Source organism: Podarcis filfolensis (genome assembly GCF_964270895.1).
Source record: "Podarcis filfolensis genome assembly, chromosome: 2".
NCBI lineage: Eukaryota > Metazoa > Chordata > Lepidosauria > Squamata > Lacertidae > Podarcis > Podarcis filfolensis.
In genome coordinates this window covers 123,967,393-123,994,326 of record NC_139605.1, presented here as the reverse complement: position 1 = coordinate 123,994,326, position 26,934 = coordinate 123,967,393, and the positions used below count along the sequence as shown (strand labels likewise).

General features: G+C 45.0%; 1 protein-coding gene across 3 annotated transcripts in view; it reads right to left on the bottom strand.

Moving 5' to 3' along the window:
- Positions 1-26,934, bottom strand: part of OLFM2 (olfactomedin 2) — a 216,170-nt gene that overhangs the window by 10,302 nt on the left and 178,934 nt on the right. For all 3 annotated transcript variants that reach the window (XM_083599780.1, XM_083599778.1, XM_083599779.1), the window contains exons 4-5: positions 14,541-14,760; positions 9,882-9,988 (exon numbers count right to left, since the gene is read on the bottom strand). In XM_083599780.1, coding sequence (XP_083455906.1) covers positions 9,882-9,988; positions 14,541-14,760 — 327 coding nt within the window. The remainder of the gene's footprint in view (positions 1-9,881; positions 9,989-14,540; positions 14,761-26,934) is intronic.

Here is a 26,934-nt window from a genome sequence, read left to right as displayed (position 1 = left end):
ATCAGGCCTTGTGGAACCTTGCTCCCCCTGGCAACTCATTGACTGAGCTTGTTGAGGGCTGGAATATCCAGCTCCTAGCAGCCATCAATGAGATCGCACCTAGGCGCCCTCTGCGACCCCGCAGAAACCGGGCTCCCTGGTTTACCGAGGAGCTTCGGAAAATGAAGCGGGACCTCAGACGGCTAGAGCGAGTATGGCGGGGTGCCCGTGACGGAGCCTCAAGAACATCTTATAGGGTTTTTATGAAAACCTATGAGATGGCAGTGAAGGCCGCTAAGAAGTCCTACTTCTCGGCCTCCATTGCCTCCGCTAGCTCTCGCCCGGCGCAATTATTTAGTATAATTAGGTCTTTAACGTCCCTTGAAGGACAGCCAAATTTAAATAACAATTTGACACACAGCTGTGAGGCATTTGCGAGCTTCTTTGCGGAGAAGGTCCTGTTGCTCCGCCATGACCTTCCTGCCAATTTGGATACAATAAAGGAACTGGAGGCCCCTCGACTGTCCTCGGGTCCAGTATTGGACCACTTTGACTGGATATCCCCAGCCGATGTGGACAGACTCCTCCGAGCTGGGAAGCCCACCACCTGTCCTCTTGACCCGTGCCCGTCTTGGCTGATTAGAGCGTGTCCAGACGAGGTGCGGGCCCCCCTGGGGGATATCATCAATTTGTCCCTTGGCACCGGGATATTCCCAGGGGAACTGAAGGAGGCAGTGGTGCGTCCGCTCTTAAAGAAAACATCATTAGATCCCTTAGATCTATCCAATTACCACCCGGTTTTGAATCTTCCATTCCTGGGTAAGGTGATTGAGAGAGCGGTTGCTGAACAGCTTGGTAGGTTTCTGGATGAAACATCGGCTCTCGATCCATTCCAGTCCGGCTTCTGTGCTGGTCATGGGACCGAGACGGCTCTGGTCGCCCTAACAGATGATCTCCGCAGGCAGCTGGATCGAGGCGGGTCGGGGCTGCTGATTCTTCTAGACCTGTCAGCAGCCTTCAACATGGTCGATCACGAACTCCTAGACCACCGCCTTGCCGACGTGGGGATCCAGGGCACAGTCCTCCAATGGCTGCGCTCGTTTCTCTCTGGTCGGGGACAGAGGGTGGCGCTTGGGGGGGAATTGTCATCGCGCCACTCCTTGGTGTGTGGAGTGCCTCAGGGTGCGATTCTCTCCCCGATGCTTTTTAACATCTTTATGCGCCCCCTCGCCCAGCTTGTCTGGAGCTTTGGGCTGGGTTGCCATCAGTATGCCGATGACACCCAACTCTATCTGTTGATGGATGGCCATCCTGACTCGGTCCCAGACACACTGACCAGATGTCTGGAAGCTGTGGCTGGATGGTTACGTGGGAGCCGGTTGAAGTTAAATCCTTCGAAGACAGAGGTCCTCTGGCTGGGACGGAGCGATATGGGATTGAGGGGGCAACTCCCATCTCTTGCGGGGGTGCAATTAGTGCCAGCATCGTCCGTTAAGAGTTTGGGTATAATCTTCGATACCTCCCTCTCTATGGAGGCGCAGATTACAGCTATAACAAAGGCGGCATTTTTCATCTCCGCCAAGCTAAGCAGTTGGCTCCTTATCTCTCTCGCCCTGACCTAGCCACTGTGATCCACGCGACGGTCACCTCCAGACTGGATTATTGTAACTCGCTCTACGTGGGGCTGCCCTTGAGACTGACCCAGAAACTCCAGCGGGTGCAGAATGCCGCGGCGAGACTCCTTATGGGGTCTTTGCTGCGAGATCATATTCATCCGGTACTATACCAGCTGCACTGGCTCCCGGTGGAGTATAGGATCAGGTTTAAGGTGCTGGTTTTAACCTTTAAAGCCCTATACGGCCTAGGACCCTCGTACCTACGGGACCGCCTCTCCTGGTATGTCCCACAGAGAAATTTACAGTCTGCAAATAAAAACATCCTGAAGATCCCAGGCCACAGAGAGGTTAGGCTGGCCTCAACTAGAGCCAGGGCTTTCTCGGCCGTGGCTCCAATCTGGTGGAACGCTCTGTCACAAGAGACTAGGGCCCTGCGGGACCTGACATCTTTCCACAGGGCCTGCAAGACAGAGCTGTTCCACCAGGCCTTTGGTCAGGGCGCAGCCTGACCCCCTCCTCTGGCAATCTGCACAGAATTTTGCTTAATGGTTGCCATCAATTTGATTTTAATTTGATTTTAATTAATTTTATAATAATGAATGTTTTTAGAATGTTGGATTATTTTGATTGTTGTTAGCCGCCCTGAGCCCAGCTTCGGCTGGGGAGGGCGGGATATAAATAAAATTTATTATCATTATTATTATTATTATTATTATTATTAAGACCACAGAATTGTGAGGAAAGCTTCAGTCAAAAGGACCAATATGTTTTTCTAAACAGGAATATGAAGGGGTTAAGACTCATAGGGCTCCTGAATTCCTAGAGGGCACTTTATGAGGTAACATCCTTGCACAAGCAGGAAAAATATAATGGCTCTTAATTTTTTGAACTTCCTCCCACCTGAGGAACAGTTTTTTTCTCGTCATGCAGCTATAGGGATAATACGCAAGGTCTGTGCTCTCCCAAGTCCAAGCACCATCTTCAATCTCAACCATGTATTTTAAAAGTAATTTAGAAGTAGCTTTGCCTGTCTTGTATTTCTAATTGCTCACTGCTGAGTCCTGAGCAAGACTATTATGTAAGTAAATGTTACATTTTTCATGTTTACAATACAGTCTGTTGCCTGATTATTTTGTGGAAGATAAAGAGGGGAACTCAGCCTGCTGGGGAAGCCTTAATCAATATATATAAGTGTCAGCTCCATTCCTTCACTGACAGGGAATGAGAAGGCAGGCCGGGAGAGAGAACAGGCAAGAGTGGGATGCAGAGGGAAGCAGCAGGGAGCAGCCGGAACTTGATCTCTGGACACAGGGAGAAGGAGAGGGCAGCTTGTCAGCTCAGACACAGGGATGCAGGTTTAACTTGAATTCACTTTTCCCAACTTTTACACCTGTAATCTCTTTGTTTGCTCTTATGTTTTTGGCAAGTACTTCCAAGACCAGAATAAACAATAATGGTGATAATGGGCATCCTTGTCTTGTTCCTTTTTGGATCTTACAATCATCCGTTATCACCTGATTTATAATTAGTTTAGCTTTTTGTTCTGAATAGATTGCTGCTATTGCTTTTAAAAACTTGGGACCACTTCTGATTTGTTCTAACAACTTTATCATGAACTTCCAAGAAACATTATCAAAGGCTTTTTCAGCGTCTATAAACATCATTGCCACTTTCTTTTCATTTTTAGCCTCCAAATATTCTATTATATTCAAAATATTCCTTATATTCTCCTTCATTTGTCTTCCTGGTAGGAACCCAGCTTGGTCTTGATGTATATATTCATTTAATATTTTTTTTAATCTGTTAGCTAGGATATTTGCAAACAATTTGTAATCATTATTTAACAAGGAAATAGGCCTATAGTGTTTAATTTGCAGCAAATCTGCGTCTTGTTTTGGAATTACTGTTATATAGGCCTGTTTCCATGTTTCTGGGATTTCGCCTGTGTTCAGTATTTCATTCATGACATCTTTCAATGGGTTCGCTAATTGTTCATTTAATATCTTATAATATTTTGCCGTAAAGCCATCCGGGCCTGGAGACTTGCCATTTTTAGAGCTTTTTATTGCATCAAGTATTTCTTGCATTGTTATCTGGGAGTTAAGGATGTTCCTTTGTTCTTCTTTTAAATATGGCATATTGCTATTTCTGATGTACTCTTCTATCTTAAATGTTTTTTCTTTCCCTTGTCTATACAACTCAGAAAAATATTTAACAAACCCTTCTTGTATTTCCTTCAGCTTGTCTGTAATTCTGCCATTTATGTTAATTTTATTTATGTTGTTCCTTTGTTCACTTTTATTCAGCTGCCAGGCTAACAACTTCCCCGGTTTATTTGCATGCTCAAAATATTTTTGTTTTACTCTTTTTATTTTCCAGCTGATTTCCTCGTTTATAATCATTGAGTATTGGGTTTGTAATGTTTTGATTGCCTGTTTTACTGCCTCTTTGTTTGCTTTGTTTGGCAGCTGTTTCTCCTTTTTCATAATTTCCTCCAATATTTCTTTTTTCTTTTTCTCTCTCAATTTCCTTTTAAATGAATTTTGTTGTATAAAGAGTCCTCTCATTACAGCCTTGCTTGCATCCCAGACCGTCTGTAACTTTGTTAGCCCTTGACTATTTATTTCAAAGTAATCCATCAAGGTCTTTTTTGCTTTTTCAACAAATTTGTGATCATGTAATCATCATTTAATCTCCATCTAAAAGAGATTTGGCTTTCTTTTTGTAATTCCATAGTCAGGGAATTATGGTCTAAAAAAGGTTCTGGGATTGATTTCAATTCTTTTGACTCTCGTTTCTAATTCTTTGGAGATCCATATAGAGTCTATTCTCGAACTGCTGTCATGTACATGGCTGTAAAAAGTATACTCTCTATCAAACATGTGTCTTACTCTCCAGATATCTATCAGCTTTAGATTTTGAGTCATGTCAAAAAAAGTTTTTGGCAGTTTACCTTCTTTGGTCTCTTTTTTCCTGGCTGTTCTGTCTTTGTCTAAAGTTGGAACTCCATTTAAGTCTCCCATTAAAATAATCTTTTGATCTGCAAATTCAAGTAGTTCTGTTTCTAGTTTCCTGAAAAAAGTTGCTTTTTTATCATTAGGGGCATAAATACCAACCAATATCACTTTCTCTCCCTGGATTTTAATTTGTATTATTAAAATTCTGCCTTTTTCGTCCTTCTGAATCAATTTGGGTTCAAGTGCAGGATTAATATAAAAAACAGCGTATGCAGATGATTTAGTGATAAAAGTGGAAGAACCTAAAACTTCACTCCCTAAAGTAATAGAAAAAATTCAGATTTTTGGGGAAGTGGCAGGATTTAAGCTAAATAGGAATAAAACTAAATTATTAGTTAAAAACATGAAGGAAGAAGAAAGAACCGAATTAGAACAAAATATTGAGATTGAAGTCCATAAAAAGGTTAAATATTTAGGGATTTGGTTAACATCAAGAAATATAAACCTATTTAAAAATAACTATGAAAAAAATTGGCTTGAGGTAAAAAGAAATTTAGAAATATGGAGCAGAATTATTCTCTCAATGTTAGGAAAAATATCAGCGATTAAAATGAATGTGTTGCCTAAAATGCTATTTCTTTTTCAATCAATACCAGTCATCCTGAAAGATGAATGCTTTAAAAAATGGCAGAAAGGGATCTTAAGATTTATCGGGGGGGGGGGGCAAGAGGCCTAGGATAAAACATAAAATACTTACAGATGTAAAAGATAGAGGCGGGTTTGCCCTCCCAGACCTTAAATTGTATTACGAATCTGCTTGTTTGGTATGGATCAGGGACTGGATGAGATTGGACAAGCAAGAGGCATTACAACTAGAAGGACATGACAACAGATTTGGTTGGCATGCATACTTATGGTATGGGAAAGGGAAGATTCATAGAAGTTTTTACAACCATATAATCAGGAAATCATTAATGAGAGTATGGGAGAGATATAAAGACTTATTGGAACAAAAGACTCTGTGGTGGCTTTCACCACATGAAGCATTACTGCTCAAACCACTTGGAAAGAAAGGAAAATGGCTCACATATGCTGATTTATTAAAGGAACATGATGGGAAATGGAAATTAAGAGATTATGATGAGATCAAAGACCACTTTCAGAGTTGGTTGCATTATCGACAATTACATGAAACATATAAAGAAGACTGTAAGAAAGGATTTAGTTATACTAGATCTAGGTTTCAAATGGAAGTGATTGAAGGGAAAGTGAAACTACTGAAGGCCGCATATAGCATACTATTAGAATGGGAGATGAAAGATGAAGAGGTAAAATCAGTTATGATTAAATGGGCACAAGATGTAGGTCACAATATTATGATGGAGGATTGGGTTAAATTATGGAAAACTGACTTAAAATTTACAGATTGTTCACTATTGAAGGAGAACTACATGAAGATGATGTACAGATGGTACACAACACCAGTGCAGCTAGGGAAAATGTACAAAACTAGCTCAAACATATGTTGGAAGTGTAAGGAAAAGGAGGGAACATTTTATCATATGTGGTGGGATTGTAAAGTAATTAAAAAAATTTGGGAAATGATATACAATGAACTGAAGAAAATGTTCCATTTAACATTTGTTAAAAAACCTGAGGCATTTTTGTTGGGGATTGTAGGGAAAGACCTGCCAAAAAAGTTGAAAAACCTCTTCATGTATGCGACAACGGCCGCGAGAGTTCTGGTAGCACAAGGATGGAAGACTGAAGAAATCCCAACTAAAGAATCATGGCAAGAAAAATTGATGCATTATGCAGAACTGGCAAAATTGACACATAAGCTACGGGACAAGGATAACTGTGACTTTAAGGATGAATGGGAACCTTTCACAAAGTATCTGAAGACGCAACAAAGCGAACTGGACTCCTTGGCAGGTTTTGAATAAACATCCACAATTTTTTACTGATAATAATTAGCTAAACAGTTGGAGGATCTATACAACTCTGTAACATGCAGAAAATAGCATTATTGGAGAAACCAAAGACTGGAACTGAGGGAAGTCGGGAGGTGGGGTGGGGGGATGGGTTTTGTGGGGGGGAGGGGGAGGGAGGAAAAATGGGGAATAAGGATATGTTTTTGGAAAATATATTTTTTTATAACTTTGAATAAAAAATATAAAATAAAAATAAAAAAAAGACACAGGGATGCAGGGAGCGCCCTCTCCCAAATCTCGCAGACTCACGAGAGTGTCCGAGAAGCGCAAACAGGACAGGAAGAGAAGGTGGGGGTTTTCCTGTCGGGGGAAAAGGGGGCAACTGTGCTTTCTGAGGATGACAGAGATTAGCGGAGCTCCGAATGGGACCTTTTGATTTGACTAAGAAATCTGGAATAATTAACTGCTGGAGTCGTCTCGCGTGTGTGGGACAGACCCAAGCCACTGCAATAAGTTTCCAGTTTAAATGCTGCAAGGGATGGTATACCGGTATTTTTAATTCTGCAAATCCAGTGCTATAAATCTCACATGAAACTGGAGAGACAAATTAAGTTTCAGCAGATAAATTAAATTTCAAATTCAGCGGAAAATCTTTTACTCATAATTTTCATTATACTCAATTTGCTGTAATTCTCATGATAAATGATGCCACTAAGATTGTAGTCCTGCCCTATCTCCTAGAGGAGCACAGGGGCAGCCACACAACATCACTTAATCGGCTTCACATGCATGAGAGTTTAAAAACAATGCATTTCTCTCCTATGCTTAGGCTTCTTATTACCAGACTAATTTCCAACCGTTAACATTTCTGCTATCCCATTTTTCAATTTTTGCCTACAAATGGGATTCTGAACTTCCTAGGGACCACATTGGCCACTTTCAAACCCGTACATTTCTCACAGAGCATCAATTAAGCTGAACTGCAAAACCAATGTAAATTGAGTTATAAAAGTTGCTGACTTAGTCATCCCATACTTATGTTGGAAAACTGTATGTGTTTGTTTAAACAGCCAGCCTCTCTGTCAGCTTTTGGTGTGACCAGGAAAAAGAGCTAGGGGTCCCTTTACCTTTACCTTTTAGACAGGAGGAAGCTCTGTTTACCAGGCCACTCCCATACCCTCTTTTACAAAAAGGTTGATAATTGGGGATGCATCGGGAAGGTGGAAAGATAAGAGATAATCCTCTGACTACTCAACAGATTGTATAAATCTTTCACCTTTTCAGTTGAGATAAGATCTCAATCCAGCCCAATACCTCCACTGCTAAGCCACTGGGCCATTCCCCCTCTCAATTTATGCCCACACCATACATTTAAAGCACATTTATACCATAGCTCCCCCACAAAAAATTCTGAACTGTAGTTTGCTCCTCACCTCACAGAGTGTTTGTTGTGAGGGAGGGAGAGAAAAGGAGATTGTTAGCCGCTTTGAGACTCCTTAGGGTAGTGATAAAGCCGGATATCAAATCCAAACTCTTCTTCTTCATTGAGTTATAATTTGCATCACCCTTATCAGACCACGTTCCAGGATGGGGGGGTGGGGAACCAAGGGTGTTAGTAATTTAAATCCTGGAAGCTGTAGTTTACACCTCACAGAGCTATGATTCACAGCACCCTTAAACTACAGGTCCCAAACTACGGGTCCCAGGATTCTTGGGCAAGGAAGAAGAAGAAGAAGAAGAAGAAGAAGAAGAAGAAGAAGAAGAAGAAGAAGAAGAAGAAGAGGAGGAGGAGGAGGGGGGAGGAGGAGGAGGGGGGGAGGAGTTTGGATTTGATATCCTGCTTTATCACTACCCGAAGGAGTCTCAAAGCAGCTAACATTCTCCTTTCCCTTCCTCCCCCACAACAAACACCCTGTGAGGTGAGTGAGGCTGAGAGACTTCAGAGAAGTGTGAGTAGCCCAAGGTCACCCAGCAGCTGCATGTGGAGGAGCGGAGACGTGAACCCGGTTCACCAGATTACGAGTTACCGCTCTTAACCACTACACCACAGGGGGGACCAGGCCTGTACAAGTGGTATAAAAGTGCTTTAAATGTACGTTGCGGCTGTGACTCCAGCCCACCACCAGAATAATCTGAGGAACAGAAAAGAAAAGGGGTTCTGGGCCACTTGAGATTACTATCAGAAGTAGTAGAGCATAATACTCCCGTACCCCACCTTCAAGTCCAAGTCCAATGTCAAGTGGTGGTGTTATAAGAATTTTAAGGTCTTAGATATATAATAAATATTCATAAATGTACCAAGCAAGCACGTACATAAATATATAAACCACATGACTGAAGCAGCACAGGAAGACAGTCCTGAAACCATTTTGACTCCCAAGCTGATGAAATGTTTCTCTGCAAGGAGGGAGGAGGTGAAAAAACCTTCCTTGTTACAGGAATTAGGTAATCACCATTTCAAAGGAATGGGCAGACTACCAGAAAAGGCAATCAGATAAGGCATTATCAGATAACTTGGCAGACAGGAAAAACAACAACATTCAAATTTCTGTTTTAGACTGCCTTTTCTGTGATGTAGGTATGATGTATGGAGGGGCACACCTTTGTTCTGGGTCCTCCTCCTTTCCTGCGAGTGAGGGGAGCACCCTGTTGCAACAGATCAATAAAGATCAGGCTTACTAGCTGCTTTGCTTCTCAATATTCTCTGGTTGGCCTCTGTTATTTTCTCCTTCCAGTAGGGAACCCATGTAAGGACTCTATATGGGCTCTTGGATACCCCATAAGGGGGAAAGGGCAGCTTTTGTTTACAACAGTGGCAAGAGTTCTCCTTCTCTCTTCTAAGATGTTAGGAGGATAGGAAGCTGCTTTATGCAGAGTCAGACCATTGGTCCATTTAGCTCAGTATAGTCTACACTGACTGGCAGCAGCATTCAGGATTTCAGGATGGGAATCTCTCTCAGCCTTTCCTGGAGTTGCTGAGGCTCAAGCCTCCAATCTTGGACACGCAAAGCTGATGCTCTACCCTTGAGCCACGACCCTTCCCCTGTTAATTAGCACCATTTTCTCCCCTCTGCCTTTTGCTAATCTTCTATCCTACAATCCGGACAGATGACTTTATGCCATGTGTTTGGTACAGTCTCAAAACTTAGAAGGTTTTGTGCTCATTTGTGCTCAGGTTTCACTCATTAAAATCAAATAACCTGGGGAAATTCTGTGAGTTTAGTCTAATTTATATTTGTGCTAGGTTTAAACAAAACATTAACCTTCTGGGTTGTGGGCTGTTGACGTACAAGCCAGCAACCCCACTTGTGAGCAGCTCCAGAGTCTCCTGAGACCAATTCAACCTTGATTCTAAATAAGTGAGCCTAGGGGAATTTCGTCTCTCATGCACTCACCCGGCTGTCAGAACTTGGGGCCATGGTGTCCGTCATCCAAGAGCCAAATCTGGAGCCTGATGCCCGGATGGTGATGGGGTTGCTTACCCCTGTAAGCTTTCCACACCCTGAAGTACAAAACAGAGAGGGATGAGAGGCTTAGAGGACATGTGAGAAGGGAAAAGCTGGAAGCAGGTCTCATTGGCCAAGGAAAAACAATGTGGCCCACCAGGAAGATTTTTGTCTTGAGACCCGAGTTCAGATTCCTCTTTGGCTATGGGATCCCTGGGCAGCCCTGGACAAATTACTGTTCTTTTGTGAGGGGACAAAAGTTTGTTTGTTTGGGCCCAATTGCAGTGCCACCCCCAACCCCCCCCATACAGTGGCTAAATGTAAATGATTAACAAACTCAAGCAGGCAATGGTCTGGATTAGAAAACGCCACAACTTTATTGATTACAGATATAGATGGATTTTTGGCTCAGGCATGGGGTGTATATCCATTCCAGCCCCCACGGGGGGGGGGGTATTTAATTTTAAAAGGTTAAGGGAACTTAGTTCCCCTGAGTTGCTGCTCAAAAAATCCCCCGAGCCTTACTTCAGCACTGATATCACTGCATGATCAACATTGTTGGCTTAACTTGAACAAAACATTTTTTTTTCCGATTTAGAAAACCACAGCCTCTCAAAGTTGAATTCCAAAAGCATTCAGAATTCTCCAATGCCATATTTGAATGAGTTCAATATGTCCAGACTGTGCACTGTATGCTCTGTGATAATTCAGCTCTCGGTTAAGCAACCATACCACTGAATCAGCAGCAGAACCCACAGGCCGCAAATGAAGATGCACATTTGCCTTGCGGATTCTCTTCCACCCATTTCCCCAGCACTTTGCAGTAATGCAGTAAACGTGAGATGCATTGCAAGCTGGATGTGTGGCGACTCATCTGAATTGCCCCTCTGATAAGTGCACCCTAGTGATATTCTGACATCTCTGCATCTTTTATTTTCTGTTCAGCACAGCAGTAAGGCCCACATGACACCCAGATTATTATTCGCAAGGTATCAGCAGTGCAGCAAAACAGTCTGAGCTCACGAGCCCAAGAGAGCTCACGGCAGCTGCTGCCTGGAAAAGAAAAACATATGGTGTAGCAGCTAATAGAGGCAAGAATTTGCTCCAGATACCCCCATGGGTTGCATTTAGATTTCAGCACACAGAACTGGCTTTGCCCTTTATAAAGGTTCTATCAACATTACCCACATTACATCCGGCTCAAACATGCAGCATCAGTATGTGGTACAGCCCTTCCTGGGCTATTCCACTTCCAAGTGCAGCTGGGGGAGTTCCTTCATGGGAAGAACTTCCTGCCCAGGGAGAGAGAAGGTTTTAACCTAGATTTCTCTCTGGCATCTCTTCACGAGTGGGAAATTTATACCTGCGGGGGAACATTCAGATGTATGATTTCCTCATTTTCTGTCATAAGTGAGCTTCTGAGGCTGGGGTACTCTTTGTCCTGAGCCCCATATGAAAGTGTCATGAAGGAGGTAGTCTGATCCTGAGGAATAATGGGTGGAGATCAGAGAGGTGGAGTCCTACTGGAATGGAAGAAGTGTTGGCAAGACCCAACGAAATCCAGGAAATGGATTGGCAGCAGTGTGTGATATGATGAGCTTGATCCAGCCAATTGGGGTAGCAGAGGATTGTTCTGCTCTGGTGCAACTGGACACCCCTAGTCTGACCCCTCCTGACATAGAACTGCCCCCAGTGCCTCCCCCTGTCAGGGATGAGCCCCCTTCAGAGAAGGAGCCTATGGAGAGCAAATCAGATGCTGAGCTGCTCCACCTCATGAATAGACCTTACAAGCTCAGCCCACTCACCAAAGTACCTGCTTCCTTGCCCAGTCTTGGAGCACAGGTTGTTGCCATGCTAAGTGCCATGTCTTCCTCTCCTTCAAAAAGAAGGTGCAGCAAGCATATTGCTTGTTGGCAGGGGCGTAGCATGGGGGTGAGGGAGGCTGTGGTCCTGGGAGCAGAATTCTGAGGTGGCACAACCTGGCACCCCTACGACAGACTCCCTTTGCCAAGGCCACATGACCGCCACCTTCCAGAGCTGCGGGTAGGTGAGCTGCGCTGGGCCAGGCCTTTGGGGCTGTGGTGGCATCCCCTTCTCTTAACAGGCTAGCTGGAGCCCTGACTTTTCCTGGCCTGCACCAGTTCTTCCCCAGGGTCTCCATCCCAGTATGTGTCCTTCGGTGAAGTGCACACCTCACAGAGGGAGCACAGAGAGGAGAGCTGTCTGCTTGCCCAGGACCCACCAGCACCAGCCCACACACTACATGGCCAGGAAAGGTGGCCAGGGAAGAGCTGCACTTGATGCCTCAGCCTGCTCTCTGTGTCCCTCCTCTTAGACCTGCTGTAGCTGCTAAGCCCACCAAGGAGCACCAGCTGCTACTCCTGCTGGGAGCTCACTGAGCTGAGAGGGCAAACGTGGCCACTAGCAGGCAATCTCCATGAGCAGCAGCCACTGAAGGCGCAGCCAAGTCTGCATGTTGCCTCCCGAACAATGCCTGCAAGGGGGTTAGGAGCCGCAAACCTTGCCCTACCCTGGGTGCTGCCAACACATGCTACACCACTGCCTGTTGGATTAACAACTCAGCATACACCTAGCCAAGTACCTAATCCTCTTGCACACCTGGTATACCTTGTAACCATGCCTTGCTCATGTACCTGCACTGATTTAAGCATTAAAGTCTCTGGCAGAAACTGAGCTGGGAGTTTGAGTTCTATGTCTGGTAGTGAGAGCCTGGATGCCCTCCCATCCAATGGCAGGCTTTTGCTCATCTGGGTGTAGCCTTCCACTTCAGGCCTTGGTTGCTCAGGTGCAAAGGGAGGACCGGTCTTCCTCCAACATTTAGCCAAAAGCAGTGCAAGGAACAGGCAACTCTGCAGGCACAAAAAATGGCTCCAAAAAGGTTTGCCAAGTGGTATCCGATGCTGACAACAAGTGAGGAGGGGAGAGGAGGTGGAGGAGGCACAGAAAATACCTCCATTGCACTGACTGGTAGGGAAGTGGATTGATACATGCTGTGCTTAGTTCATCTTTATTAAATGCATTTGCCGTCCTCTCGATCACTGGGGTGCACTCCTGTTGTCTGTTATTTGGCTTGATTGCAGGCTGTGAAATTCAGGCTTAGGAGAAAATGCACTTGGCTGATGCTTCCGTTTTCAACCAGGTGTCTTTTCTCTCCCCTTTGCTCTTTATATTGTTACAGATGTATGTGTTATCATTCTCCTAGTGTTAAAGTTTTCCAAGCTTACAATAGGGCATTACTTTATTCAAGCTTGTAAAGTGTCATTGCACAATGACTGCTGTAACAACATCGATAATAACAGAGCCTGAGTTTTCCTACCTCAACTCTGCTGCAAGGCAGAGAGAGGAAGCGGTCACCCACATGCAGCTCAGAGCTGGCGAGCTCTCAGTCTGCTTAATCTGTAAACCAGATAATCAGCTCACAAACAAATCTGCGTGCAAAGTGCTGTCAAAGTGCCTTCATTTTCTCCAGATTCCAGGATCCCAGTTCAAAGCTCTGCTCTCCTCCGCCTGAGTTTTCCCTCCAGGGAAAATCAGGCAAATACCTTGAATGTGCCTGAACAGATCTAATTGCCGGTTCCTGTGGGGCAATCTGTATGTCTTGCCAGAATCTGAGGTTGATAAAATGTCAGCATCTCAGGATGTGATGCTTTACCTCTCTCAGCTCTGTTTTTTGGATGTTCCAACTCTAAAGCCAGGGGAAGTTCATAACATTCCCTAAGGAAATCTACCTTCCACACTCAGTTCTGTGAGGGACTTTTACATGCAGACTGCAACGCAGATATGGCAGGGGAGAAGTACTTTCACCCTTCAATCTTTGACTTGGACAGTGGCTCCTCATTGGCAATATGGTATGGGAAAGTTCTATCAACAGACAATGGAGCCTCCATTTTCAGGAATAGTATGCCTCTGAGAACTAGATGCTGAATACAAAGGAAAGCAGGGGGCTATTGTCCTTATCCCTTGTTTGAAAGTTTTACAGAAGCATCTGTTTGGCTTCTGTTAGAAAGAGGGTGCTGGACCAAGCAGACATTTTGCCTAAACTAGCAGGGAAAGTTCTTCAGACATATTGGCATGGAAAAGATTAAATTGGCCACTACTCTCTTGCTGGGACAATCTAAGCTGCCATTTCTTTCATAGCCACAACAGGAAGCATGAGCAACAACTATCCTTTGTCTTACAAACAAGAGCAATTCTATGGTAGGGTTGGGGACAACTCTCCCAGAGTGGCAAAGGCACTAGAACATTGTTCCTCAGCCTGAACTCCCTGGACGTTGTTGAACTAAAACTCCCATCATCCCCATCCCCATCCCCATCCATCATCCCCATCCTTGAGGCTGAAGAACACTGCTCCAGATCAAGGATGAGGACTCTGTTGGTCTTCAGAGGTTGTTGGCTTTCACCCACCATCACCCCAGCCAACTTAGGCAATGGTCAGTTTTAGTCCAACAATGTCTGCAGGAGCCCAAGTTCCCAAATTCTGCAATAACAGGCAAAAAGAGGATTGAATACATCTACCACCTCACTTAGAGGGTGGCTTGTGAATCAGTCCACAGAGGAAGAGAGAAGAGGACCCACAAAAGTACCCACCTAGCTTCTGCATGCAAGCATGCAAGCGAGCTTCCAGGACCAGCACACGCTGTTGGAGCTCCTCGTAATCATAGGCTCCCATCTCTTCCTGGATCTGCAGCAAGCTGCCCGAAAGGTTCCTCACTTCTTCTTTCAGCTGCATGATGGTGCGGGTGTCTGACTTGTACTGGTCCAGCACAGGGATAAGTGGCATCAGCTCTGCCATTTTGTCCTTTAGTTCCTGCCGGTGGGGAAATGACAAATCAGAGGGGAAATAAAAGGACACTAGCAAAGGGCTTTGGAACCTGTGGCCCTCCAGGTGATGCTGGTATACAACATCCCATAATGACCATCTCTGGCAATTGGCCATGCTGGCTGGGGCTGATGGGAGTTGGAATACAGCAGCTGGAGAGCAACAGGTTTCCCATTCCTACCCTAGCAAACCAGTCATTGGCATTCTGCTACCATGCAAGGGCTGCAGGACCTTAGGACCACCCCTCTTTTCACACTATGCCATGTGAGAGCAGCAAAGGGAAAGGTAAAAGGACCCCTGACCATTAGGTCCAGTCGTGACCGACTCTGGGGTTGCGAAGCTCATCTCGCTTTATTGGCCGAGGGAGCCGGTGTAAGGCTTCTGGGTCATGTGGCCAGCATGACTAAGCCGCTTCTGGTGAACCAGAGCAATGCACAGAAACACCGTTTACCTTCCCGCCGGAGCGGTACCTATTTATCTACTTGCACTTTGACGTGCTTTCGAACTGCTAGGTTGGCAGGAGCAGGGACCGAGCAACGGGAGCTCACCCCGTCGCAGGGATTCAAACCGCCAACCTTCCGATCGGCAAGTCCTAGGCTCTGTGGTTTAACCCACAGCGCCACCCTGAGAGCAGCAAGGAATCTGATGAATTCCTGCAATTACCCAGAAACTAACTGGCTGAGATAAGTGAGACCTTTTGGTTTAATTCACCTACTTGCCTGTGCAGCATTAGTTCATAACACTGAGATATCAAGACTGAAATCTGGTATGAATTTCCAGGAAGCAATTCTGTGCTCAAGGAAAGAACATTTATTGAAAAAAGCAAGCACATGAACTAATGTCATATCTAGCTTGAAGATTAAAGCATTTATTGATTTTTATTTAAATCATTTATTGCTGACTTTACAGATGGAAAGGCTTCCAGAATGGCCTACAAATCAATAAATAATAATGCAGCTCCTGCTTTCAGGCTTACAATCTAGAAGACATGGCAGGAAAGGAAATGGGGAGGGGGAGGGAAGAGGAATGATGTTGGAATGAGAGCTTGTGGGCATTTTCAGGACACCATTCTTCATCATGTGATATTTCCCTTGAGCACTCAAAGGCACAGAGACTTGTTTGATTGTTTATGACACAATTCTTTGAAGGTTTAACGCCAAGTTTATTGAGTATCAATTCTCCAATCAGAACAACAACAGGAAAAGATCAAAAGAGCAGATTAAAACATTGACAAAATAACAACCAACAGAGAGTTAGACAGTCTTAGAATTCTACAAGTATTCCCAAGGAAATGTAAGCAGCAGTGATCAGACAGCTGGCTAAAGCAAGAAAATTTTCAATCAATGGCAGAATACAAAAAATGAGGGAGACAATCTGACCTCCCAGGACCTTCCACTTACTAGACACCACTGCAGAAAAGTTGATCTCCATTATGCATCCTATTTTGCAATGTGATCCATGAAATCTCTCAGAAATGTTATTTTCTAGTTTAAACTAGAGAAAGATCCAAGGTAAAACATCATGTTTGATGAAACACAAAAATCCAGAAAAACTTGTTCTGTTTTGTGCCAGAACTTGTTCTCTTAGAATGGCAATGACACCCACCTGAGAGGTGCCAGAACTGAGTTTTGGCTGGGAAAGAAAGCCCTGCAGAATACTAACTATTGTTAGCACATCTCAGATTCATCCTTGTTCATATTCATTGATTGAATTATGATTCAGCAGCTAATTCCTGCCTAAAAGAAGTATATACATAGAACACAAAATAAAACCGTAGCAAACTGCTATAATTGAGGAAATGCAGTGCCATAAAGCAGGACTGCTGAAAAAGGCAATAAGATACAAAAAGTCCTTGCCTGTATATGGAGGCCGACCTCACAATGGATAGGCAGTCTTAAGTGAAGAATGGAGGCTTGGCTTCTCTGCTCTGTGCTTAGCAGTGAAAATCACTGGGTCTTTCAACCTAACTATCTTCATGGGATTCTGTGAGTCTATAATAAGATAATCCTGAGTTCTTCAGACAAAGTGTGGACTACAAATGGGAATCCCTGGATCTAGGCAAAACTCACCTGTGGAATAGTCATGCGTATGATCATCACAGAATCATAGAAGTGTAGAGCTGGAAGGGACCATGAGGACCATCTAGCCCAACCCCTTGCAATGCAGGAATCTTTTGCCCAATGTGGGGCTCGAACCCACAACCCTGAGATTAAGAATCTCATGCTCTACTGACTGAGAAGGTTCTCAGCAAAGTGCTGTTCAATGGGCTTCCTTACCTACAATGGTAGACCCCAAACCTGGGATTCATGGGGGAAGGAGTTATTTGTTGGTGCTTGCAGCTCCAGCCAGCACCCTGCCTCCTAGAAGGACACTGGGTGAGGTGAGTAACTGTCACCACTATAAAGTATTTATGTAGCAGTAGCCATTCCTCCCCTCATCCTGTTCTGTAGGCTCTCAGAAGAAAGGGATAGAGTCAGGGGTTGGCAAAGCTTACTGGGTATGGGCCGGATCACTCCCGCGGAGATCTCCATGGGCCGACCGGCACAGCACAACGCCAGAAATTGCGTCCATGCCTGCCCAGATGCTGGAAATCGTGCCTGCGCAGAAGCGATTTCTGGTGCCGCGGACATGTGCAGACATGATTTCCGGCAACTGGGCGTGCGCAGAATCCATTTCCAGAGCAGAAGAAGAGAGTCCCTGTGCCGCACTGGTTTAGCGCAGCATGCGGGGACTTGCCAAGTGGGTTTGGGGGCAGGTCATGGGCCGGCTAAGCGACCCTCATGGGCTGCTTCTGGCCCATGGGCCTTAGGTTGCCAACCTCTGGGATAGAGTCAGGCCACATCTCTTTAAGCAAGGGTCAGGGAAGTCAGAACCATGGGCAGCTCATAGTGGCCCTATTGCCTCCTATAGCATCTACTGTATGATGTCATCTCAGCAAAGAGCAGAAGCCTTGTCTAGCCTGAAAAGATCTCACCTTCTTGTAGGAGCTGGCTCTGTTTTTAAAAAGGCTCTTGCTTGATTTTAGTTACAGATAGGTAGCCGTGTTGGTCTGCCATAGTCAAAACAAAACAAAACAAATTTTTTTTTCCTTCCAGTAGCACCTTAAAGACCAACTAAGTTAGTTCTTGGTATGAGCTTTCGTGTGCATGCACAGGGTATCTGAAGAAGTGTGCATGCACACGAAAGCTCATACCAAGAACTAACTTAGTTGGTCTTTAAGGTGCTACTGGAAGGAAAAATTTTTTTTGTTTTGTTTTGCTTGATTTTGTATCCTTTGGCTTCTGCAAGGCTGCGGAAGTGCTGCTGATGACTCCTGAGACCAGCCTGTACCTTGCTCTCCTCTGAGTCTTCCTTGCTATACTGGGTCCCAGGGGGGATGGGAGAGGAAGTTAACAAAACATCTGGGCCACTGTGTGGGAGTGAGAAATGAGTGCCCCTTTTTTGTGGCAATGGCCATTTCACCTCAAAATAGCCAAGAAGATGAGTCATCTTCCAAGACACAGTTGAAAACAGAAATGGTGCCTGGAAGCCTAGGAATATGTCAGCAGTGGACCTTTCTGGGGCTTCAGCAACTGCCTGGAGATGCCAGGGACTGACAACATCCCTAAATTTGTGTGCTACAAAACAGTAGTTAGTTTTTCTTTCCATTCAAGCACAGAAACACTGCATTGCTCTCTTTCACCTTCCCCTAATGAAGATCAAAGGCTTCCTATCTTGTTTACCACAGGCCTGTTAATGATGACAGAACTCCTGGAATATGGTTAGGGAGTCATAAATATGCACAAAGCATATTTTGCCTCCCAGATTCAAAATCAATAATAATGCTTATGCTAACTCTGGTTCATTCCAAGCACTTTAAAAACACTACCTAATTCCTCACTACAGCCCCAAATAACACCCCTCATTATTTGGGATAGTGAGCAAGACCTAAGCAAGGAAAACTGCACCCACAGTTTGAAGGAGGGGGGAACCCAGCCCATTACAAAGGTTTGGTATGGGAATCTTGTAGATGTTTACCAAGAGAGAGCAAGCTTCCTCCTGTGGACAGATGCTCCATGCCATCAAGAGCTACATCATACACACTCTAAACATAAGAGAATAGCCCTGCTGGACAGGTCGGAAGCTCACCAAGTCCAGTATCCCATGGGAAGCCCAGAAGCAGAATCTGAATGCAATGGTACTCTTCTCGCCATTCTCAGCAATACTCCCTCTGACGCTGGAAGTAGGACATAGCTAACATGGGTAGTAAACAAGCTGGTTCTAGATAAGGCTCAGTTCCCCACCCCTGCCAGCATGAGAGGTGGCAAGTATCTGGAGCAGAGGTGTCAGATGACTGGAGGCATACACAGCCGAGAGGCTTCTCACAAGAATGTGGTGGCCAGGCTGAGAACCACTCTAGATGTAGCTTATGGAGGACTTTTCACACTTTCCTTCATTGCCCTCTCAGGTGCCATACCTGCCTGTCTTCCTTCTTGCTGTATGTAGCCAACAGCAGCCGCTTTAGAAAGAGGAAGGAATATTTACATTAGGAAAAGGGCTAAGGGAAAAACACTGTTTCCCAGAGCATCCCCAACTTTCAAAGCAACCACAAGGGGCTACAAACTAGTAAAAAGAGAGAGAGAGAGAAAGGAGGGTGCAGGAACAGAACAAAAACCCATAGAAAATCAGAAGTGCAGTGTGACATATCCACTTTGGTTCTAAGAGAGTGCAGCAGATCTTAGAGTTTTATAAACAGGCAGGACCATGGAATTGGCTCTGTGGAATCACATGCTTGCCAAGAGTAAGAGGACTCTGGCCTGCAGTGTGAGTCTCCCAGCAGTTTCCTTCTTCAGTCAGATGTCCTTGTGGTGAAGCAAGAACTTGCAGGGCAGATCCCAAAATTCTGCCAGTGGAATGCTCCATGATTCCAAAGAGTACAGGCGGGAGCCTCTCTTGAAGGTGGGTGACCTTTGGGTGATAAAAGTCCCAGTGAGAGGCTAGGAAGAGACATGTACAAGGACATTCTTACAGACCCATTTTGAGAATGTGTGGCAGGAGCCACAGGAACATAAGGAAAGGCTTATCTAACCCAGCATGCTGTTCTCACAGCAGCTAACCAGAGGCCTACAGGAAGCCCAGAAGCAGGGCATGAACATGATAGCAATAACTGCACATCAGAGAATCCTTTGGGATTCTTTGAAATATTGTTTCAAAAGCCCTTGGACTGCCAGTGTAGGTTTGCTAGGAACCCTCCTGAAAGTCAAATGACTTTCTTAGGAAGGAAGGCAAGAACATAGAAAGTTGGTCTTGTATTGAATTAGACAGTTGCTCCATCTAGTATAGCACTGCCTACTCTGGCAGTGGCTCTCCAGGATTTTAGAGGGTGGTCCTTCCCAGTTCCACTTGCAGATGCCAAGCAGGGGTTCTGCAGCTGAGCTATGGCTCTTACTTAATTAGTGCTAATTACATGATTTACTGACGGTTTCCAATCCTCAACCCCACCCTGAGTATATAAATCTGAAATCCAGGATGTTACCACTTTCCCTGCCCACTTTCAACGGAACAAAAGGTATGATGGGCTGGAGAAGTGAACTTTCACCAGCTCAAGAAATCATTGCCTGGCACAGGCTGCCAATAGTGGCAGAACATAATAGCTAGAGAAGCATTGGCATTGGGAATTAAAAGAGGTCTGTGAAAATATGAATAGGAACATAGGAATCTTCCTTACACTGAGTCAAAGCATTGTCCATCTAGCTCAGCATTGTCTACACTGACTGGCAGCAGGCTTCGGCAGGGTTTCAGGCATTCCCAGCCCTACCTGGAGATGCCATCGGGGATTGAACCTGGGACCTTCTGTGTGCAAGGCAGATGTTCTGCTTCTGGGCCACAGCCCTTCCTCCACAGAGTGGGCAATGTAGAGAAGCAGCTCTCTCTCTTAATCTCTCTCTTTCTTATAACCGTTGAATATGAGAAGGGTCACCTTGGTGGAAGGACCAGGTGGAAATGGAGCCAGGCTTCCTGCCTCATAAGCCTGCCCACCTGCAGCATGTTAAGACACTGCACAGAAAGCCTCATGCTGGTGGATGCCTTCACAGGTCAAGCAGGTCGACATCCAAAGGTGAGACACAATGCAGGTGCCAGTGCTGCTGGCCTTTGGCAATCCTTGCGTCATCTTCTGGGCTCTCTGAACTTTAAAGGCCAGATCTTACTTGCTGGGGAGGGCCAGCTGTGTGCAGCCGATGGCAAGCTGAGAGACTTAAAGGTGGGAGCGAAATTGCTGCTGCATTTTTTATGACCCTGGCTGAGAGTGAAAGTGTGTTTGTGAAAGAGAGGGGGGAGGGGGGAGGGGTCATGAACAAACAGCAGCAAGGAAGGTGGAACCTTTGGAAGAGAAAGTGTAGGTGATGTGGAGAAGGCAGGGGAAATGGCTGAGCTTGCTGACATTTGCACATAAAGCAAGGAGAAGAGGGCTCCAAATGAAAAAATGGTGAGGGAGGGTTGGAATGCTGAAAAGAATGAGGGCAATAAATATGGTGGGGGTGCATGCACTGCAGTGAAGCAGGAAGCACAGAATGTGGTGGAAGATGCAGAGGATAGCATAAGAAACAGAACATGCAAATTAGCTGGGAAATCTTGGGTTGTTGCTGACGCAAAATATGGTGTGAGTGTGTGTGTGTGTGTACAAACAACCGGATATCAACTGCTACACTTAATGAACAGTGCTGGCTCCAGGGTTTTGTTAGTTCTGTAGACTGAGACACCCTCCTTGGAGTGTCTTAATCTGGAGCAGGTTGGTGGAGCAAACATAATTCTCTCAAAAGGCCCCTGACCTCCTTGGGATAACAGGCCCTTTGACAGCTACTGAGCCCTGGCAAGGATCACTAAAGATGGAACCATTGCTTGAAATAAAAACAGATACAGCAAGCCTTGTGTGGGCTCTCCTTACATCACTCTTAGAGCTTTTCTCTCTCTAAAATTTCAGCTGGTTCAAGTGGTGAAGCTTTCCCTGCAGTTACTTAAATCTGCAGTTGAGGATGGAGGAAACTGTGTGCAGTATTTTGAATGCTTCTCTGTGTTACGTGTCAGGGACTACTGGGGCTAGAACTGGGGGACTTTGGTTCTGTTTGCAGCATCCCCATGTGGTGAGCTTCTGGAACTGCAGCTTGGAACAACTTTTTGGGGGTGGTTGGAGTACGAACTCTCAAGCTTTGGTCTGGCCCCACCCTGGCTAATGGGGTGCTCCTAGGCAGGAAGGGCTATCAAATGCCTCCTATTTGGGCCTGAGCAACAAGGTCTCCCTGGCTTTACTGCATTCCTCAGCTCCCATATGATAGCTGCTTATAGGTCAGCCCTGATCCAGAACACACACGCACGCACGCACGCACACACACACCAATATGCAAGCAAGAAGGCAATGCTGGGTGCTTCTTCCTGTCCTGCTGGCTTTGGTATGCAGCATATGGCAGCAGAGTCTGGTAACTCTTTGCCAAGGGACAGCAAGCCCCCCACCCCCCCGGCCAGGCTTTTGTTCGAGGAAACTTAAAATTTGTGACTTGCCCCCAGTTGCAGCCTAACATGGTGCAGTCCAGGAAAAGCTTTAACACTTGACTCTTTTGAATGTATAAATTGCACCTTTATTAACTGATTTTAATTTTGTTCTTACTGAGAAGCCGCAAAAAGTAAGGTGGGAACCCTTTAAAGAGCAGAACAGTATCCTGTTTTTGTATTAGCAACCCCCACATCAAATGCTAACATTGGCGAAGTAGACTCGACTCTATCTGATCTCAGGGTGCTTCTGTTTATGGCAAGTGGGGTGTCCAGACTAGCATTACCCCACCCCCAAATATGTCCCATAACATACCAACATTACCTGGTTCTCCCATCCCATGTCACGTCCCCAATTAATGCCACTCTTCCATATCTGTTTTTGTTCTCAGGAAGGTAATACCAAACCAAAAATACAATAAAGGCAGATGGGTCTTGAACCAGGAGCTTCATGGTCTCAGGCAGCAGCCTAGCCAATTATCCAGAAGTGTATGCATTCAGTATCTTCCGCTGGCTGCATTCCAGATCCCCTGGAGCTGAATACTCAGTCCAGATCTGATTCAAGATATGAGAAGCCAGGCTCTGACACTTACTATAGCTCAGCAGAGCATATGATGGTCCCATGTCCAACCCATTGGCATATCCACTTTAAGAAAAAGATCCAAAAGCAGTTAATGTGAAAAACCACTGCCTGTGCCCCTGGGCAGCTGCTGCCAGCCAGAATAGACAATACTGAACCAGGTGGATATAAGAGGATGACCTGGTATACAGCAGCTTCCTTGTAATATTTGGGAGCCTGCACTCAAAGTGAAGATCTTTGCTCCTTGTGCACAAGGACATGTAGTTAGTTGCTGGTTTGCTCTGGGAGAGGTTCAACATTCAGCAGGCAGCTGCCATGCCTAGCCCAGGATGGGTGTACTTGTGAAGAAGCACTCAAGCCTATTTTTCCAAGAAGCAGGCTGACCCATCTACCAGGCAGTGTATCGACCTGGGCATAAGTGCTCCAGTCTGCCACTTGATATAGGACAGAGACAGATAATGGGCGAAAGGATCCAGGCTAGCATTCATAATGACACATTTGAAGTGTTTGTTCTGCATCACTCTGACTATTAGTAGCCAGCAGGGACATCGTTTGTGCGTGAAACACAAGCTTTACTAGCAGAAGGTCCCTGGTTCAATCCCTGGCATCTCCAGGTAGGGCTGTGGAAAAGGCTGCTGTCCACCATGAAGAGCCACTGCCTGTCAGCGTACTGTAGACAATATTGAGCTAGATGGGTCAACTGGTCTGACTGTGTATAACGCTGCTTCCTAAATTCCCACATTCCTACAGTGGAACAGTCTCCCTTGGGAGGTGGTGGGTTCTCCTTCCTTGGAGGCTTTTAAGCAGAGGTTTGACGGCCATCTGCCATGGGTGCTTTGGCTGAGATTCCTGCGCTGCAGCGGGTTGGACTAGATGACCCTTGGGGTCCCTTCCAACTCTACAGTTCTATGATTCCTAGTGAAAATGGTGTGTAACCTGTGGAAGTGCTGGGCCCTAAAAATGAGCTCAGGAAGAGGACAAGGGTGAACAACAGGATAGTTTTTTTGGGGGGGAGGGAGAATGCAGGAAAACATAATAATTATTATTAATTGCTTTAAAAGAAAGACCTATTCTTGGGTGGAAAAAAAAGACTCTCTGGCCATACACGTGTGCTCTCAAAAGGAATGGATGGCACAATAGCTGACAACATAAAACGATGAGAAATGGAGTAAACTGAGTAGAAATTTCAGTCAACTTTCTTTCCTCTCAGATACCACACAATGCTGGAGGGGCAAAGGGATAAGCTGACCCATTCACTCTGCCAACCCCAGAAACAGTAGTCTATTTTCTAAACAATTTAGTGATTCCCCCTTGCCCAGGGCAAACAGAGAGCATAACAATGAAAAAAAAAAGTGGAGCATGTCTGCCCACATTTCTGGTCATGCACGAAAAAGACACTGGAGAAATGAAACTGCCTGCAATGTAAGCAAGCAATGAAAGCTGTATGGTTTAGAATTGTTTGGGAATTTATTTTTTATACATGTTAAAAAGAAAACTAAGTTATAATATAAAGAAAACAGAATTAAAGAAATAAGGATATTAAGTGTATTAGGTTTAGTGGATTTTAGAAGAGATATGAACGCTTGAATAAATGTACAAAAAAAAGTCATAATCAGAAAAAAGCAGGACCAGCAGCCCAGTGCTGCAGCGTATTCTGCTGACTTCTCAATAGGTGGTGTTCTTTATTCAGGGGTCCAGGCAGCCATGCCCTTGTCCACAATACTTCTTTCCACCCACTCTCCTTTTTTTAGCCTTTTGTTTCTATCTGACAAGCACCATATTGAGACTGGATGGCTTGCTGTTGTGGGGTTTGTTTGTTTGCTGGAGGAGGGTTGTCTAAACTCTTTCAGATGGATTCCTCCAAGCATTCATAAGAACACCCAAGGAGCCCAACTGGATCAGGCCAATGGCCCACCTAGTCCAGCATCCTGTTCTCACAGTGGCTGACCATTGTCCATTGGAAGCCCACACATAGGACCCAGGGCAACCATGCTCTCCCCACCAGTTAATTCCTAGCCACTGGTATTCAGACTGTGGAGGCAGAAAACTCTAATACTTCCTTCTTGCTTCTTAGTTGCTTCATTTTGGCTCCAATTCTGCTGGCACCCAGCACCTGTGTTTGCTATTAAAGGGAGTGATACACTGCAATGATCATTTCTTTTGGCATATGTTGATGAAAGACTATCTATTTAAAGATAAGGAATGGAATTCTAAGATGGCTACTGCTGCAGGAGTCACAGACACCAAATACTGGAGACAAATGAATATACCAACTGCCAAAGAATTGCTGTAATTTACTTTCAGTCAAAAACTATAAGCCGATCTCACTCTTAAATAATGATTATAAACTTTATGCTAATATCTTAGCAAAGACTAAAAACTGTATTAAATGATATAATCCACCAAGATCAAGCAGGCTTTCTTCCTCACCAACATATGAAAGACAACATAAGGAATATAATAGACATAATAGAATATCTGGAGGCCAGGAATGACAAGCAAGCAGATTTGATGTTTATTGATGCGGAGAAGGCCTTTGACAATATCTCATGGACTTTTATGAAAAAGACTATGGAAAGGATGGAATTTGGAGGATCATTTCTTAAAGGAATAGGCGCTATATACTCTGAGCAGAAAGCCATGCTGATTGTTAATAATGTAAAGGTAAAGGTACCCCTGCCCGTACGGGCCAGTCGTGTCCGACTCTGGGGTTGCGCGCCCATCTCGCTTAAGAGGCCGGGGGCCAGCGCTTTCCGAGGACACTTCCGGGTCATGTGGCCAGCGTGCCGAAGCTGCTCTGGCGAGCCTGCACCAGCGCAGCACACGGAAATACCGTTTACCTTCCCGCTATAAAGCGGTACCTATTTATCTACTTGCACTTAAGGGTGCTTTTGAACTGCTAGGTGGGCAGGAGCTGGGACCGAAAGACGGGAGCTCACCCCGCCGCGGGGATTCAAACAACCGACCATGCGATCAGTAAGTCCACAGCGCCACCCGCGTCCCTTGTTAATAATGTACTGACTGAAAAATGTGATATTACTAAAGGAACTAGACAGGGCAATAGGTTTGGGTGGCACGCATATTTATGGTATGAAAAAACAAGAGTGCATAACGGATTCTTGAACCGCCTGGTAAGAAAAACAATCTATGAGGTATGGGATAGATACAAAAATCTATCGGAGCGGAGGACACCATGGTGTGTCAGGGATCAGGTTGGGGAGTACTACTCTGATGAGTGGTGGGAACCCCCCTCTCCCCCTGCTCAGAACCAGAATCTTGGGGCTCCACAGAAGCAGGAGAGTAGTATTGACCTGGAACAATGGTTTGCTGAGGGACACAGTTCGGAGGATGGGAGTTGGGCAGAATTGGGAGGCAAACAAAAGAGGCAGAACAGAAGGAGAGAGAGTTAACCAAATCTCCCTCACTGGAAGATATACAGCTTCTTAGTCCCAGGGCTAGGAGATTGGATAAGCTAACTTTGCAGAGGGCTAATTGGTTGAGAGTTTGGGTAAATAGGAAATGGGAAGACGGAAGTGACTAGAGGAAAGTGGGAGGAACTTAATTGGGAGCACCTACATTGCGAGAATGGTCGTTTGTTCTTTTGCTGCGTTCATTAAACATTTCTGTTGCTGTTAAGAGACTGCTTTCTCTTGCATTGCTTATCTAAGGTCAAAGTGAGAAGAAAGCTGGTCCTGAAGCCTGACATGGTGGCTCTCTCCATTGGAAGCAATTTCGGTTAAAAAATTGAATATGAGAGGGGAGTGGGCCACCTATAAAGATTTGTTAAGAAGCAGAAGCAGAAGACGAACTAAAATTGAAAAAAATTGAAGACATAAGAGATAACTAACAGATTGGTTGCAGTACCATCAATTAAACAATGTTTTTATAGTAGATAAGAAAAAGGTTTTGATACAGAGAGATCTGTTGGAAAATAACCTGAAAGTACTTTCAAAAATTTACAAATTACTTTTAGAATGGTATACAAAAGACGAAGAAGTTAAGGCAGTGATGATTCACTGGGCAAGAGAATTTGGACATAATAATATCCAATTTTCATT